This window comes from Silene latifolia, chromosome X (genome assembly GCF_048544455.1).
Source record: "Silene latifolia isolate original U9 population chromosome X, ASM4854445v1, whole genome shotgun sequence".
Taxonomy (NCBI): Eukaryota; Viridiplantae; Streptophyta; class Magnoliopsida; order Caryophyllales; family Caryophyllaceae; genus Silene; species Silene latifolia.
The window spans coordinates 11,438,844-11,456,957 of record NC_133537.1 but is presented as its reverse complement, the minus strand read 5'-3'; the positions used below and the strand labels follow the sequence as shown (position 1 = coordinate 11,456,957).

General features: G+C 37.7%; 1 protein-coding gene across 2 annotated transcripts; it reads left to right on the top strand.

The window, feature by feature from the left end:
• Window positions 1-912: 912 nt before the first annotated feature.
• LOC141622852 (serine/threonine-protein phosphatase BSL3-like) lies at window positions 913-17,160 on the top strand. 2 transcript variants are annotated; one of them, XM_074438871.1, is made up of 21 exons: window positions 913-1,705; window positions 5,450-5,510; window positions 5,625-5,703; window positions 5,798-5,877; window positions 6,038-6,132; window positions 6,246-6,345; window positions 7,734-7,803; window positions 9,422-9,523; window positions 9,591-9,672; window positions 10,111-10,290; window positions 10,907-11,165; window positions 11,268-11,505; window positions 11,964-12,134; window positions 12,534-12,772; window positions 13,892-13,976; window positions 14,085-14,183; window positions 14,285-14,484; window positions 14,572-14,647; window positions 15,599-15,734; window positions 15,842-15,981; window positions 16,576-17,160. In XM_074438871.1, exons 1-21 carry the CDS (start codon window positions 1,354-1,356, stop codon window positions 16,657-16,659), a joined length of 2,928 nt encoding a protein of 975 aa, XP_074294972.1. In that variant the 5' UTR covers window positions 913-1,353; the 3' UTR covers window positions 16,660-17,160. The 2 variants fall into 2 exon arrangements, with proteins under 2 accessions (XP_074294972.1, XP_074294971.1); XM_074438870.1 differs by having other exon boundaries at window positions 915-1,705; window positions 11,262-11,505.
• Window positions 17,161-18,114: the final 954 nt, after the last annotated feature.

Sequence of the window (18,114 nt, the reverse complement as noted above, 5' to 3'; positions counted from 1 at the left end):
TTTTTCGATGAAGTGATAATTAAACATTGCTTTCGTGAAACCAACAAGGTTGCTGACTTCATTGCTTCTATTGGACATTCATGTCCAACTCTTTCGAGGTGGTTTGATAGTCGGTGGCTTCAACTTACCTTCCTCATTCGAAAGGATGAGATAGGTTGGTCCTACCCTAGAGGATCAACCTAGTTTTCTTACCTAATCAAAAAAAAAAAAAAAAAAAATCAAAATGAGTGTTTTTACATTTTTATTTTTATTTTTATTGAGGAGTATTTTTATTAGATGTTAAGAATTACATAATTTAAGTCTCCCATCCTAGTGTACAATTGTACAAACATGCAAATGAAATCATAAGAGTTGTTAGTAAAGTGAACATACTTTGAGATTGTGTGAATCGGAGATTGTCATTCCAATTAAGGTATGATGCACCTAATTATATGGTTCATTCACTAAAGATGCTCATGAATTTACTTAATACTCTCCAATGCTACACCAACGGTACGCAATTATTAATATCTCACCAAACGCTAGACCTGGCCAACTGCACGGGCCGTCTAGGCAACCCATGTTCTTTTGCACCCGCTTCAACCCATGAGACCTCTAGGCTTGGTTCAGAGTAGAGAGAGTTGGGGCCTGCACGCTCAATGCCGTAAAAAAAAGAAAAGAAAATTAAAAATAAAGATGAGTATGACGAGTTGGGTTAGAGTAGCGTCAACATCATTAACTAAAAACTTGTTTATTACCCAAAAAGAAGTAAAAGAATCATCTCACAATCTCACATTACAAACCAATTTTAACCAATAACTAACATAGGCAATAGCTTGCAAAGTTTTTTTTTTCTTTTTGCTGTGTGCGCATTAAACACGTTCATGGTCGACAACATTGTATAACTCCTTACCGTTGCGAGTGCTCTTACTAATAGATAAACAGCTAGCCGGAGAAAAAAAAAATCATTGTCAAGGAAAAAAAAAAACGGCGACACATTCACACATAGATTTACAGGGGAAACAAAGACACACCCCCAGATTTTTTGCTCCAAAAATTCATTGTCGAAGAGAGAGAAAATAAAAAGAGGGATAAACTGCGCTTATATGATTGATTATTATTTCTCTCTCTTCAAATTTCGTCAATTTTTTTGCCCTAATTTCAATCAAATTTGGGAAATAATCAACCAACGATCTAACCTAGGGTTTCCGCAATCTTTTCTACATTAAATTATTCAAATTCGGTTATGATTTTGAATGTAAATCAGTGAATTTACACTGATTCGCAATGCATGATTATCAAATCGGCGATCTTCGGCGGTAATTTTATTTTTCGAAATTTGTTTATAGTTTTAATATCAGAGGACTCTTGAAGATGGAGCTTGATTCTTCAACTTCATCATTGGAGAAGGAGCAAGATTCTACTTCGACTACGACAACTACGACTACAACGACAAATTCATTTTCGTCTTCTCCGGCGGTGGGGGAAGTGGGGTTGGGGCCGAGGTGTGCGCCGCCGTATACGGTGGTGAATGCGGTGATAGAGAAGGAGGAGGACGGTCCAGGGCCGCGGTGTGGGCATACATTGACGGCGGTACCGGCAGTTGGCGAGGAAGGTAGTAGTGGTTATATTGGACCGAGGTTGATTCTTTTCGGTGGGGCTACCGCTCTTGAAGGGAATTCTGGGGCTGCTGGGACTCCGTCGTCTGCTGGAAGTGCTGGCATTAGTACGAAACTTGCTTATTGCTTATTTGATCGTATTTCTGTTATTTTGGTTGGATTTTGGCTTTTAGGTTTAAGTGCTATTCAAAACCCTAATTTTGATGTGTAGTTTGTGGACGGAAATCGAAGTTAGGGTTGGTTTGTGTATTGGATTTGTTTTGTTTTGTGATGTTTTGTGAATGATGCAACATTTCTACTTGTTAGGAATAACGCAACTAGTTTATAGAAGAGTAATTCTACTGGATTTCGGGTTTGGTTAGACAGTGAAGTTGAATGAATATGCTTTTAGTTGCTGTTCAAAACCGTAGTTTTAATGTGTAGTTTGTAGAAGAGGAAATCGATGTTTGGGTTGGTTTGTGTTTATGTCTTGGATTTATTTTGTGACTGATGCAGGGTTTCTACTAGTCAGGAATAAGGCTGTGTTGTCGTGATATCGAGTGGTTAATTGCTATTCTTATTGCTGTACAGGATCTTTGATGTAAATAAGGAAGTTGCATGGGTAATCTAGTGTTCAGTTCAATTTAGATCTTAGGAACTGGACGGAATTGGTAGTTTTAGTTATTATGGTGTTTCTACACTTGGATGAATTTAGAAGTGTTGGCATGAGTACGTTATACTTGCTCATTTTTTTGTATTTCTGATTTTTGCTATGATTTTAGTTTCTTTTAGGTTTAGTTGCTGTTCAAGACCTTAGTTTTGATGTATAGTTTGTAGAAGAGGAAATGGAGGTTAGGATTGGTTTTTGTTTTGTGACTGATGCTGGGTTTCTACTAATCAGGAAGTCAGGAGTAAGGCTGTGTTGTCCAGATATCAAGTGGTTTATTCGGATATCAAGTGGTTTATTGCTATTCTTGTTGCTGCACAGGAATTTTGGTGTAAATGAGGAAGTTGCATAAATATTATTTTGTTCTTTGAGTAATCTGGCCTGCACACTTTAGATCTTAGGAACTGGTCGGAATTGATAGTCCTAACTATTATGATGTTACGGCTCTTGGATGAATTTAGAAGTGCTGGTATTAGTACATTATACTTGCTTATTTGCTCACATTTCCGTTTTTTTCCCCTGCTAAGATTTCGGGTTGTTGTAGGTTTAAATGCTGTTGAAAACCCTAGTTTTGATGTGTAGTTTGTAGAAGAGGAAATCGAAATTAGGGTTGGTTTGTGTTTGGGAATTGTTTTGTGACTGATGCAAGCTTTCTACTAGTCAAGATCAAGGCTTTGCTGCCGGATATTCACTGGGTTATTTCTATTATTGTTGATGTACAAGAATTTTGTTATAAATAAGTAAGTGCATTAATGTTATTATTTATTAGAGTAATCTAGTGTTCAGTTTTATATAGATCTTAGGAACTGAACGGAGTTGGTAAATATAGGTATTATGATGTTTCAACTCTTTGATGAATTTTGAAGTGCTAGCATTTGTTACTTCCTCATTTGTTCACATTTCTGCTTTTTGCTAGGATTTTTTGTTTGTTGTAGGTTTATTTACTGTTCAAAACCCTTTTATAATGTTTACTTTGTAGAAGAGGATATCAAAGTAGGGGTTGGTTTGTGTTTTGGATTAGTTTTGTGAATGATGTGGCTTTCTACTAGTCAGGAGTAAGGCTTTGTTGTCGTATATGGACTCGTTTTTTTGTTATTCTTGTGGGTACAGAAAATCAAATAGCGAAGTTTTTTTTCTTTTTTTTTTACTAGTCAGGAGGCGGATTTGCGATAAAATTCTGTGAAATGTGTCCAAATCACGAGAAAAATCATGCCCATATTAGTTAAGAGTAGTTATCAAGGAACCCGTTTTATGGTATACGTGTATAAAATCTGGTTAAGAATTTGTGGAATTAGTGAAGCTTGTGGCTTTGGGGTTGTTCTTTGTGTAGGAATTTTTTAAAGATTATCTTTAGGATGAAATGGGACTTTTTCTTCGATTAGTCTTGTGTGAGGTATGCAAAAGTTGTGTGAAATGGGTCTAAGTTACGAGAAAATCATGCCCATATTAGTGTATAAGTAGTTGTCAAAGAAACGGTTTTACTGTATACTTGTGCAAAGCTGCTCTATACAAGTATTTGGGTTTTTTTGGTTTTTGTCAAGAAATGTGTGGAATTAGTGAAGTTTGTGGCTTTGGGTTGTTGTTTGTTTAGGAATTGTATAAAGATTGAATCTTTTGGGTTTTTGTTGCTGGTTTGATGAAACTTGGAGACATTGAGGTTGGATAAAGCTTATTTGAGAAATGCTGTTAGCCGAATTATATAAATATTGGATCTTTAGGATTTTCTTGTTGGTTTGATGAAGTTTAATTGTTAGTTAGCGTGTGTTAATGGAGTTATTGAGGCTGGATAAAGGTTATTTGAAAGGGTGTTAGCTGAAATTGGGGAACAGGGTTTTTGGATTTTTTTATTGTGGCATACAAATTCAATTAGTGAAGTGAACCTCTGGTTGCTCTTTGTTTTACGGTCATGTACGGAGTAATAAAGATTGTATCTTGGGGTCTTTTAGGATATTTTTGTTGGTTGAGTGAGAGCTTTCTCCGTTTTAACGATTTCATGTAGGTAGTAAGATTAGACCTTTAGAGTTGTTACTTGTTATTTGTTCATGCTCAAAAAGGTGATTTCTAGTGGGTTTTTGTTTCTAAAAATTGAGTAAATTGACTGCAGTTTTGTTATTCTTGCTACTGTACTGGGGTACTGTGGTTTTGTTACTCTTACTGCTGTATACGGGTTTTGGTTGCGATAATGAAGTTGCTTAAATACGTGTGTAGTTCTACGAATAATCTTGCGGTGAGGTTAGTTTCGATGTTAGGGACTGGACGAAAGTGGTAGTTGTAGGCTTGTAGCCATTGTGACGCTTTGACTCATTGAATGAATTAATTTCGTTATACACCAAAGATTGTGATTCTTTTTCCAAAATTGAGTATTTTAGCACTTAGGGTGTTCTACTGATAAGGATTCTAGAGTCTATTGACCAGTGGTTGCAGTTCCACTCCTTGACTAAATTGGTTGTAATATTTACGCCGTGGCGCTGGTAAGGGGTTGATAACCCTATTATCTTTCGTTTATTTGTGTAAATTTTGCATTTTTGATCTGTGTGTGCTTTTCTTTTGTTGGTAGTCTTGAGTGAGGGAATGGTCCTCCAGTTTGGAGGAGTCATCGCTGTCCAGAATTACATGCATTGTATAGTGCCTCTAGCTGACAGTAATGCGTTGCGTAGCACAATGGTCATTGGTGCTCGCCGCGGATGATCCGTCCTGGGATTGACTAGCTATTTTCTGCGTTGCTTTTATTCCCACCCATGTTTTTGATGTTTATCTCTGTCGTGTTAGTATTTTGATGATTTTTTCTGTTAAATATTGTTTTATAGTTTCACAATGTATTCTAAAATAAAATAATAGGGATTTGAATTAGTTGTAATAATACCCATATAGGCCTTGTATGAAACAATGACACATACATCATTAATCAATAAAATTCTATCTATGATAAAATTATGTGCATTTTGAGAATATCAGTCTCAATATGGCCGAGATTTTATTGTTTTTTGAACTCGTAATATGTAGTGGTTGGATATGCTTAAAATTAAATTACGACGTCTAGTTATTCTAGCATCGGTACTTTTACGTATTTTAGGGCCTAGTTTTCCCATTTTAGCACAGGGCTTTCTGAAAGTGTATGACAACCCTAGTTGACCTTAACGGCTTAACATCAGAAGTTGTTATTGAGAGTCTATTGTGATTGAACTTGCATTTCTTTCTATTGCAGGGCTTGCAGGTGCCACAGCTGATATTCACTGTTATGATGTGTTAACAAATAAATGGTCTAGGTAAGCTAAGTTCCCTAAATTCTCTTTTAAAATAACCTTCGTTGACTGCTGGTTGTTTGATTACTTATTGGAAAAGAAAATGAGATAGGAGCGATTGTATGAACCAATCTGTAGGGTTACTCCAATCGGGGAGCCTCCCACACCAAGAGCAGCTCATGTCGCCACTGCTGTTGGTACCATGGTGGTTATTCAGGTTGGTGATTGTAGCAGCTTGAATCAATATGACGATGTCTGCTATTCACTGATACAGTCAATGTGTGAATACTGACTGTGACAGCATCTAACAGGGTGGGATTGGTCCTGCTGGTTTGTCTGCTGAGGACCTACATGTTCTTGACCTTACACAGCAAAAACCACGATGGCATAGGTTTGCTGCCTTCGGTATTTACTATTAATTTTATTTTTCTAAGGGGATAAACATTTTTACTTTTTCGTTGTGGGTTAGGTGGTTGATATGGGGGGTTTTTGCTTGTTTGGCCCAGAAATGTTGGTATCTTATATAACTAACTTTGTTATCACTTAAATAGGGTGGTTGTTCAAGGCCCTGGGCCTGGTCCACGTTATGGGCATGTAATGGCCCTTGTGGGACAAAGATACCTTATGTGCATTGGCGGTAATGATGGTGAGTTTATTAACTATTGTTTGTTTTTCTTTGAGGTGTTCGTTTAACGTGCTCTATGTCAAGTGATTGCTGTAACCTGATATGGATGGATGTCAAAATGGTTGGTTCTGTAGGAAAGCGGCCTTTGGCTGATGTTTGGGCACTGGATACTGCAGCAAAACCTTATGAATGGAGGAAATTGGAACCTGAAGGTGAAGGCCCACCTCCATGCATGTAAGATCCCTCTGCATTCTGATGAAGTCCGTTGCATGTTATGTTATTGTTTTAGAGTAAATTAGAAATTACTCCCTTTTACATACTAGTTTTCTAAAATAACTCCCTTTTATAATTTTTTTTTAAAATTACTCCCTTAAGATGCATTTTTGTCAAAAATTGCTTCAAACTCCAACTTAAGTCACTTATTCCGTCTATTTATGACCTTATTAAGTTTGTGGCTTAGCCAACTTGTACTTTGAAAGGTATAACTGAAAAATAAGTTCAAAAACACACGAAATAAGTCACCTAATTTGGAGTTTTGAAACAATTTTCGATAAAAGTGCATCTAAGAGTAATTAAAAAAATTATAAAAGGGAGTTATTTTAAAAAACTGGTATGTAAAAGGGAGTAATTGTTAATTGACTCTTGTTTTTATTATTCATCTCTTTTCATCAGGCTGGTACATTTCTTATAAGAATTGCAGAAACATTTTCAGAGTCCTAATTTAATAGTTGCTGATAGATTGCTTCACACTTTCTTCTTTCAGAGAGGGTGTTAAAGTGTCTTGGTCACTGATTGGTCCTTGTCTAGTATGTGCGTTCCATTTTTTGTCAAATTGTTTTGTAGCAGTTATATTCTATGTAAAATGAAGGATATAGGTAAATATGAACCTCTAATTATCTGTTATGAGCCTCTTTTGGAAACAACAATGGTTAAGTACTTCAGTCCTAAAAGGTTTTAGAAAAGAAATTGTATCGCAAAGATGTCAGAAATAAGGCATTTTTGAATCTTCAATTAATCTTGAAACATTTTTCTTCTTTTTGCCGCTATGTTGCCAAGATATATGAAGAAACACTTAATTTTATCTCGTTTTTCATTATGAAGCTGGCTCCCTGTTTCTACTTTTGTCCTGATTTAAGTTTTGATCTTTCTATTCTTAGCAAGGATGATAGTATAAAAGTAGAAAAGAACAGGTTACTGGAGAAGGATATTGATTTATTCTTCTGCTCTAGCATCATATCTCTTCTGCTCTAGCATCATATCTAAATAAGCAACATTTTTCGCAGCCTACATTGCAGAGATTTATATTTCTAGTGTAGCAATATGGCAATCTGCCTTTGGATGTCTGGAAATTGTACGAATTAAATCAGCTATAATGTCATTGTAGACTCAATTGCCAGATGCTTGGCAACTTGCTGATTTTTTGTCCTAACGCGATGCAGCACAGAACTCTTGTTTTCTTAGGCTTAATTATCTGTTGTTCAATCCATATCATTTTACTTCTATTATGCTGAGCCGTACAGAGTTACTGCGATACTCTCTTGTTTTGTCTAACTATTCGTTGCTGTTTACTTTGGTCTGTGGAGACTTCTGTGTTGACATGGGTCTGTCCTAACATTGGTCAGGTATGCAACCGCAAGTGCACGTTCTGATGGTCTTCTTCTACTCTGTGGAGGGAGGGACGCAAACAGTGTGGTGAGCTGAAACTTCAGAGCTGGTTTATGTTTCTTCTTATCACCACTCTTTGGCATAGTATTAAATCTACAGCCCACTCCGAAACCGTGTTTTATAAAGTATTTGAAGATCACATCGACCACATCTTGTCGCTTTTTAAGGCGATATTGGCTTCATTTAATGGGATTAGGCTGCAATAGCCGAATGCAACAGAAAGTTCATATGATCTCTTTTTTTTTTTTCTCAGTGAAGATCAAAACATGTGATTCTCTAATATGTGGAGGAATAATAATTTATGTAAGAATGTGATGCTTGCATATGACCTTCTGTCTTCTATAACCAGTTTCTCTTAGGGGGTGTTTGGTTGGGGGTGTTGGAATGGAATGGAATAGATTTGAGTCATTCTAGTGTTTGGTTGGGGCATTTTGGAATGGAGTTAGAATCCTAGTGGATTCTAATTCCACCCCAACCCCTTGGAGTCCCATACCTACCCCCCTCCCTCGAAATCAAACTCCATTCCCCCTTATACAAATTTATAGTGAACCGAACAACATTAAGCAAGTATGGATTTAGAGCCCCATACCCCCATACTATCAAACTCCATTCCATTCCATTCCGCCTTGTTGAACCAAACGACCCCTTAAAAGGCTTAAACTAGGCTAGCTTCAAATATTGCAAATCTTACTCAACTTGTAGATACAACTTTTTTTGCATGAATTCCTTTTCTTGCATATAATCACATCACATGTCCTGTTGTTTTATCCGACGCATTAGGCTTTGCTATTGTTTTATTAGTCCTTCTGAAATTGGTAAACGCTTCTAAATGGTTGTGGATCTTTTATAATTATTTGAGGGTGAAAGCTGTATTTATGCGTTTTCGATACGTTTGTGTCAAACGCTATTCTGGCTGGTTTGGGTAAATCATGTTTCGTAAAACACTAGTTGAAGGAGTATTTCATTTGAGGCATCATACTTCTTAAAGTGTTGACTAAGATGGTTTGGCCAAATCAGAAGGAGACCTATGGACGCACCAACTAACTGGAGACTTGGAGAATAGAAAAGGTTCCTAGGGGTAGAGGGAGAGTGGGAGACCGAGAGAGACATGGTTGAGAGTGATAGAGCACAATATGAGATTTCTTGGGCTTGAGGAGAGAATGGTGACGGAGAGGGCACAATGGAGGGAAAGGATATATGTGGATTTTTAGTATTTGTTGTTATTTGACATATTTAGGGTTTTTATTTAATTTAAAAAAAAAATTATTTGTTCTTCTCTTCTTTATTACACCTTTTTTACCAACAACTTTCTTATATATTTTTACTTGATTCACTTTTAAGGTATTGCGGACCCTTAAATTTTACTTTGGTTTTCAAATCTTTATTCTCGATTTAAATTTTAAGTTTTTATAAAAGAAATCCGGACTTCGATTTTAAAACCTATAAGTTTACCTTGACTTTTGTATTATGTTTCACTCTCCCTTTTGTTTTTCATTTTTCCTTTTCTATTTTGTTCGCATTTTGAGGTGTGCGTTCACCCATGCACGGTTCTAAAGGATGATTCATGTCAGCCGACCCCAAATCATTTTGGGATTAAGGCTCTGGTGTTGTTGTTGTTGATTTTTTGTTTCCATGTTTTGTACAGCCATTGGCAAGTGCGTATGGTCTTGCTAAGCATAGAGATGGCAGGTGGGAATGGGCAATAGCTCCTGGAGTTTCACCGTCGTCTAGATATCAACATGCTGCGGTGGGTTTCATCATCAACAGAGGATCTAATTATGTGCGCAACCAGTTTTTAACAACAGTTATTACAGGTATTTGTCAATGCACGGCTGCATGTTTCCGGTGGTGCACTTGGTGGAGGGCGTATGGTGGAAGATTCATCCAGCGTAGCAGGTACATTTTATCGTAGTTGGTAGTTTACTGTGGTTTAAAATTATTGCGTTGCTTTTGATGAGTGAGGGTTGTTAGGTCTCAATCGTGTTATTTATTTACGAGTGGTCATTTAAGTGCGTGGTCATGTCTAAAGCTTTTTCCCGTATGTTGTTTTGTTTCTGATTAAAGAGGGTAAGTTCTAAACCATATGTTGTTTGTGAATCTTTCACTCTCTTATTAGTTTAAGCTGTGGAAGACATAAAGCTGCATTGTCCTCTTTGTCTTATTTGCCGAAATTACTTGATTTTGGCAATTGTCCATGTTTCTGTTAGAAATTATGAATTGCGTTGTCGTCCATGTGTCTTCTGTGCTTTCATCAACCGATTGTTTCGCCTACCCTTTCAATTTTGGTACTGTTTTGTTCCCTCATTAAAACAGGTGCATTTTTTTCCATTGCAGTATTGGATACCGCAGCAGGAGTTTGGTGTGATACAAAATCAGTGGTCACTACCCCAAGGACGGGTCGTTACAGTGCTGATGCTTCTGGTGGAGACGCTTCAGTTGAGTTAACAAGGCGGTGCAGACACGCAGCTGCTGCAGTAGGCGACTTGATATTCATTTATGGCGGTTTACGTGGTGGTGAGACATTATTTATTAAACTATATTAGTGCTCTGTTGCTCTTCAAATGAATGTTAGCTTATATGCGTCAGGATCAAACAGACAGAAATTACTGATCGGGCTGAATTGTACTTTTTATAGAGCTGAACTTGAATTTTCGTTCTTGCTCGCTAAACTTGTAGATTTTACTAAATTTACTCTAATATTGGGACCTATATGAAAATCTATGTTGAGGTTTTAAGTGTTGCAGAGTCGATATATGTCAGCTTTTTTGTGTCAAAATATTGTAGTGATTGGCTGTGTTACCGAATTCGCCAGAACCCTGGTGAGTTGCAAATGTATTCCAGGCTATTTCCAACATATTCGATAATGATGCTAACTTGATGTCTAGATATCGAATACTATTTAAGAGCGTATCGCGCATCCGATGTGGCTTATTGTATCTAATCAGTTAACATAAAACTGAACTAAAATACTAAAGCTATGAATAGAACTGGTAAGAAAGTAACAGCAGCAGATTGGAATGAAAACAATTCATGGGAAAAGATCTTGGAAAGTTTATACCCTTTTGTGAGGTGGGATGGTGGAAGCTGCATGCCTTTAATGTATAAGTAACTTAAAGATTGATTGATGCAGGGGTGCTTCTTGATGGTTTACTAGTAGCTGAAGATCTTGCAGCTGCTGAAACCACAACTGCAGCTTCACATGCGGCAGCAGCAGCTGCTTCCAACACACCACTAGGAAGATATAGTTTTGCTGACGACAGAACAGGAGAGAGTGATTCCGAGGCAGTTTCAGATGGTGCGGTTGTGCTTGGAAACCCTGTTGCTCCTCCAGTAAATGGTGATATGTACACTGATATAAGCCATGAAAATGCCATGATGCAAGGAACACGGTCAGTTTTTTGTCGAATATACAGCGATAAGTCCGCATTACATCAGTGTTGCAACGTTTATACTTGCAAATGAAGAGAACTGACAATATGAAGTAGTTGCAGGAGGCTCAGTAAAGGGGTTGAGTATTTGGTTGAAGCATCAGCAGCAGAGGCAGAGGCTATCATTTCTACATTAGCTGCTGCTAAAGCTCGGCAAGTTAATGGTGAAGTAGAAGTGCCTGATAGGGACCGTGGTTTTGAGGCCGAATCTAGTGGGAAGCAAATACCAAGTATGATCAAGCCTGATGCTTCTGCACAGCTCAGTACCCCGCCTCCTGGGGTCCGGCTCCATCACCGAGCTGTTAGTAGAATCTTCTGCTTAGCATTAAATAATGTATTCTGGGTCAAATGCAGCAATCTGTAGCGCTAGGCATATAGACGTTACTTAGGATTTAAAGAGAAAAACTCTTATTAGTCTTCTTGACCGTAGGTTTTTGGTCAGATTGTGAGGTCTCAAAGTTAACGACAAAATGGTAAGGCTTAGAAAAAAAGAGAGGGTAGTTGTGATCCACAAGTTTTAAACCCGTACTAGTCTGACAATTACCTTGATTGCCAGAATATGAGAACTTCCTACACATGTTCTTTATGGAGTTCAATAGCTGAACTAGATTATTTTAGGAGTTGGTACTTAACAACAGCAACAACAACGAAGCCTTGGTCCCAACATAGTTTGGGGCGGCTGTCGAATATTTTTTTCCCCCCTACTTCGACAGAGCTGTGTGCATGACTTACTGTTTTATATTCTTCTTGCATTTGCAGGTTGTTGTAGCTGCAGAAAGCGGTGGTGCGTTAGGTGGCATGGCCAGATCATTTTCTATTGACCAGTTTGAGAATGAAGGCCGGCGTGTCAGTTATGGAACACCAGAAAATGCTACGGCAGCTAGGAAACTGTTAGATCGGCAGATGTCGATCAGTAGTATTCCAAAAAAGGTCTGTAGATCTTATCTTGATGTTGTAGTGTCGAGAATGTATTTCAGCAATTACCTACCATGAATCCTGTATTTGGCGTACATCTCATCATCTTATTGACAGCACACTGCATCTTGAATTTCCTTTTGGTTCATTTCACACAGAATGAACCTGACTTTTGATTTTTTGAAAGCTCTATGCTGCTTGGAATTTATTCAATATTTACAGTTTTGTTTTATGCTTGGACATTGCTCCTCTTTGCATATGCTTGGAATTTCAGTATTATTCTTACTTTGCAGTTCTAATACAGTAACACGATGGGCACTATAATACTCCCTATATATTTGGTTGTGCCTTGAAATTGTATTGGATTTTACTCTCCAAAAGTTTTAGATATCATACCACTGCCTTATGTCGCAGGTTATAGCACATCTTTTGAAGCCTCGTGGCTGGAAGCCTCCTGTTCGCCGCCAATTTTTCATGGACTGCAATGATATAGCAGAACTCTGTGATAGTGCTGAACGGATTTTCGCTAGTGAACCAAGTGTCATTCAACTGCGGGCTCCTATAAAAATCTTTGGTGATTTGCATGGACAATTTGGGGATCTTATGCGACTTTTTGATGAATATGGGGCTCCATCTACAGCTGGAGACATATCGTAAGTGATGACTTTGCTTCTGCGTCTCACTTTATCTGGTTGAAATGTAGTTTTGTAAAACAAGAAGCGGCCTTGTTAAGAACAAACTCAGTGGTTGTGACAAAATTCTATTACCTCTTAAAACTGTAAAAAAAGGTGTAAGCAATTCAACAAAATCAAGTTGAACAAGATATTGAAATCTACCTGGTGTGTCCTCATTAGTCATATTTAATTAATAACCAGTAAATATTTGCTACTTTGTATGGGACCTTTTATTTTTATCATCGTGTAGGAATTAATTATTTACCAAACTAAATCTTATTTTCCATGGACAATGAACCCAAAAGCTTATTCTCTTCCAGACTGAGTTTTACTCGATCCGTCCCAGTCATTTCTTTACGTATTCTTTTTGTGGGTGTCCAAGTAAATTCTTTACATTTCCGTTCTTATCTTTAGCTTGTCACATAACCTAAGAGCCCTTGCAAATTCCGTGTGCAAAGTGAGCCATGAAGAAGTAGAAGAGGAAAAGTAAGGGTAACTTTGTACGTTTGCTTCATACCTTGGACTTTGTGCAAAGAGCAAACGTAAGGAATCCAATGGGACAGCGGGAATACTGTAAAAGCTGAGCAAATAAAGCTAAATTCCCCAACAATTTTTTTCCACTTTATATATTATGATATACCAGTCGGTTGATGCAGTTTCCAAAGCTATTTTCACAATGGGTCATGTGTAAGTAGTCTATCTATGGTTTCAAGTGTAAGGCTGCGTTAGCCAGCCTCCTTACCTGTGCTGTAGGCAACGTTATTTGAGGCATTTGGTAATGTTATAGAGAAGTAATCCTTGCTAGAACTGCATGAATAGCCTATTTAACAACATTAACCCATTGTCCAGAAGTTTTCACCCTAGCGAGGTTAGGAGAAGGATGTATGTATGTAACCCTATTCTTTTGTTAACACAGAAAGAGGTTGTATCGAGATGATTTATAATGAATTTTATGTCAAATCTACCATCAGATGCTGCTGCTTCTTTATACACCATATACAAAGTGCATACATGTTACTATGTTAGTGTGCTATTTTGTTTTATGAATGGGTTTCTATTTTGTATCTTATATGCTGATACTACTACAATACATGTCAGATACATAGATTATCTTTTCCTAGGAGATTATGTTGACCGGGGTCAACATAGCTTGGAAACCATTACGCTTCTACTTGCATTGAAGGTAATGATATTTCATGGTCATCTCTCTTACCTTTTTTCACTCATCTTTTAGCGTTTGGATGTAACAGATGTTTACCTATACATGTGTTATCTGTTGCGTTCCTTTCAGGTTGAATATCCACATAATGTTCATCTGATTCGAGGGAATCACGAAGCTGCAGATATCAACGCTCTTTTTGGCTTCAGGATTGAATGCATTGAGCGTATGGTATGCTACATAAACATACATATTGAGCTCATAAAAGTACTGTAAATTTGCTTGATGGTTATATCCAGGCATACTAGGATGTTAATTTGGTTTCTGAACAGGGTGAACGAGATGGAATCTGGGCATGGCATCGGTTTAACCGATTGTTCAATTGGCTTCCCCTGGCTGCCCTTATTGAGAAGAAAATTATATGTATGCATGGTGGGATTGGGCGATCAATTAATCATGTGGATCAGATTGAGAGCATTCAGCGTCCCATTACAATGGACGCCGGCTCTATCGTTCTCATGGATTTGTTATGGTTAAATCCATTTTTCTCTATTGTTCAAATGTATCCCTTGACAGATATAATCTGTAGTGGCAATAAGAGAAATCTGAATCCGTGCAGGTCGGATCCAACAGAAAATGACAGTGTAGAAGGACTTCGCCCAAATGCCAGAGGTCCAGGTTTAGTAACGTTTGGGGTGAGTGACTATCATGTAAACATCGAGTAGACAGAAGTTCTCCCTCCAGTTATCTCTCCTCTACTCACGCCATGCCAGTTGCATGCCGAGGCTATTGCCTCTATTTAAATCTATTATTTTGGGTACTTTCATGGTAGTATAAGTTTGAGAGTTGATCTGAAATCGTTTGTCACGGCTTGATGGTCACTGCGATGTATGTTGCTAATGTCGATGCCGTCTCAAATGCAGCCACAGTAGTTTATTTAGCGGAGCTTATATAAACTTTATTCTTTTGTTTTCGGCTTTTTAGGAATGGAGGGGGTAGTCTGCATATGATGTTGAGATATTCCCTCTCCACAATCAGCAGGTTAGCTTGGATAGGGATAAACACGAGGGAGGGAAGGTAGTGAGAGAGGTTGGAGATTAATTGGGTTATAATGTGAGGATTTCTCTTTTTATTTGATGCACCTCTCTGAAATTTCTCTCCTCCCTCCATTTTCTCTTCCCTCTACCATGTATATCTAAGTGAGGGGTGTATTCTCTCTTTCTCCCTAAATCATCTTCTATTGCATTCCTTCTTTGCTTCTCATAAATGTGACGGTTATTCTCGGCGTGAGGCAGTGTGAGCTTTGTGCCGTTGGTTATCTAAGGATGTTTAAGAAAGCTATGCATTGCTTAAGACTTGTTTGTCTTTGTTCGTGATCATACGGCAACACAGGATTTTGGCGTCTTCAATATTATTAATTGGTGGCGGCATCTTTGCTTGATGTTCATGCTCTTGTTCCTTTTCATTTAGACTGGTTTGATTTAGTTGGCAATCGTACCTCATCATAGGGTTTTGGCGTCTTCAATGGTTTTAATAGGTGGCGGCATCTTTGTTTGATGTTCGTTTTCTTTTCTTTGGGTAAGCTGTTTATTGTCTTACGTAGTTTAGTGTAATGTTTGACTGGTGAGCATTGTCTTATATTGCAGCCAGATCGTGTTATGGAATTCTGTAACAATAATGACCTTCAGTTGATAGTACGTGCACATGAATGTGTCATGGACGGTTTCGAACGCTTTGCTCAAGGGCATTTAATTACATTATTTTCGGCCACCAATTACTGTGGTATGTGCAAGCCATCCTCTCTAAATTTTCTTTGGTTGTAATCTTATGGAAGTGTACTTTCTGAAATCAACAAGCGTGTTAAAAGCATTGAACCTGCCTATTTTTAGGTACTGCAAATAATGCAGGTGCTATCCTGGTGCTGGGTAGGGATCTTGTGGTGGTTCCAAAACTCATCCATCCTCTGCCGCCAGCCATTTCATCTCCAGAAACATCACCAGAGCACCATATAGAAGATACATGGATGCAGGTTTGGCGTTTCACACTTAGCTCGTTACTATATGCTCTTCGTTTTATTTGTTACATAGAGTACAGAGCAAGTTTACCCAGTATCTCCATGGACACTGCGCCTTGCGGGGTAAAGGTGGTGGTTAACCCTACCCCCTCTGCTAATAAAAAAATTTGGAAGCCGTTGTCCCACTAACATCGGGTGAGGCATATCATGTGTGAGATGGGTTCTACACTCCTACAATTTAATGCCTTATTAATGTGAAACTAAAATTAAAATAGAGAAAATATCCATAATTTGGCGATCTTAAAATATTTTAGCGTGAGACTGTCTCGTTAATGCCTTGTTAATGTGAAACTAAAATTAAAATAGAGAAAATATCCATAATTTGGCGATCTTAAAATATTTTAGTGTGAGACTGTCTCGTGCATGAATTTGTGTTGCTCTGAATGATCCATGGGGCCAAACTGTGGTATAAAATGCATTGACACTCGTCACTTCACAAAAAGCATAGACTTTAATGAGTCATTTTGCGTAATTTAGTCTTATTCCAAAGCCAGAGAAGGGTGAATCAGTAAGGTTGAGTGTCAGATTAATTAGCTTTGATATTTGCAGGAACTAAATGTAAATCGGCCACCTACACCAACTAGAGGTCGTCCTCAAGTTGCTAATGACAAGGGTTCCCTCGCTTGGATTTAATAGATAATGTATGGTTAGCTCTACGCATCTCATATCAAAATTTGAACCCAGAGTTTGACATTTGATATAGCCAGCTGCTGTATATAGAATATCCAAACTCTTCAGCTTCTCAGAAATCGAAGATTGAAGACCGTCTTAGGTTGACCACGCGTTTGAAGGTCCTTGGTGAGGGAAAGTATGGGTGTAGGATTGAAGGCTTTATGGAGCGCAGCACGGGTCGACCTTTGTACATTGATCAAATACACGGGTAGAAGTTAAGAGTGGGTATATCTTAGTCAGGTCAATAGTTTCGAGTATTCATCTGGTCAGTGCTCTTTAATTGACCCCTTCCCCCTTTTTGTAGGGTGTAATCTTAATTCTTATACAAGTCGGGTTTGCTCTTATGATGAGGTAACATTATTTATCTTTGGCGAGACGTCTCTGTATAATAGAGTTGATGCATTGTGTAATTGTAATTTTTTCATTTATTGTGTTGGAAGAGTGAAATTTCACTGATTTTTTTTTGGCGATGGTCTTATTTAGAGCATTAGTGACTTACACTTGGGACAGACTTGTGTAATTGTCTTAACGACGTTTCTTCCCTTTTTTTTCTCTATACTTCGCCGTTCTTTCTCTCTTTACGTGTTGATAAGCAAGAAATCCTAGAATGGTGAGCTGGTCATTTGTACTACTGGGGAAGCTCGGCACTTACCCGAGTTCCCTCAGGATCGCAAAATCTGGTATGATCTCTTGTGAATTATTCTTTAAGACGGTGTTATATCGGAGTATGAATGACCCGTCCAATAATAAATAACTCGTAGATATTACAATTTTATTTTAACTAGTTCATTTTTTTTGTACGTAATAATAATTGACATTGTTATTTATCGTTTTCTCGGATTAAATCTTACAGTAATATAAATAGGATCATTTATGGCAAGGCTTTTCATTTCTTTTGCATCTCTTCTAAGTTCTACCATAAGTGGTGGTGTTGTAGCCTTCACAAATGAGAAACTAGGAGTAAGGACATAATAAGTGGATGAGAGGATTGGGTACTATTGTACAACCCTATCTGTTTATACTTTGTTTCGTTTATTTGTTTACCTTTTTGATACTTTGTGAGGAGTGCTTTAATTAAAAGTAAACAAATGAACGGAATAATAAAGAGTAATAAAGATGAAATACGACTAAATAATCATTTATACTCTTATTATTATCTATTTAGGAAGTAAAATTATGAGTACTCCATTCATGTCAAGTTTCAAGGATCTCTCGTACTGCTTGGACATGCATGGGACTCAAAATCAACATCTCCCATATCCATGTTTGTTGGAGTATGTAGTATGTATATCCTCTTATATCAATTCAAGTCAACGGTCAACTCTATCTTCTGTGGAGCTTCCTCATTCACATAGTCTCATCTAATAACCCCTTCTTCCACAATCCACCACACTATTTAATTTATCCACTTTTTCT

What these genes read in the sequence shown, in the direction of transcription:
- LOC141622852 (XM_074438870.1), top strand. Translation starts at nt 1,354, where the DNA reads ATGGAGCTTGATTCTTCAACTTCATCATTGGAGAAGGAGCAAGATTCT. An exon ending in CAAAAACCACGATGGCATAG is followed by an intron (nt 5,878 to 6,037) that starts GTTTGCTGCCTT and finishes TCACTTAAATAG; the next exon opens with GGTGGTTGTTCAAGGCCCTG. An exon ending in GTGCATTGGCGGTAATGATG is followed by an intron (nt 6,133 to 6,245) that starts GTGAGTTTATTA and finishes TTGGTTCTGTAG; the next exon opens with GAAAGCGGCCTTTGGCTGAT.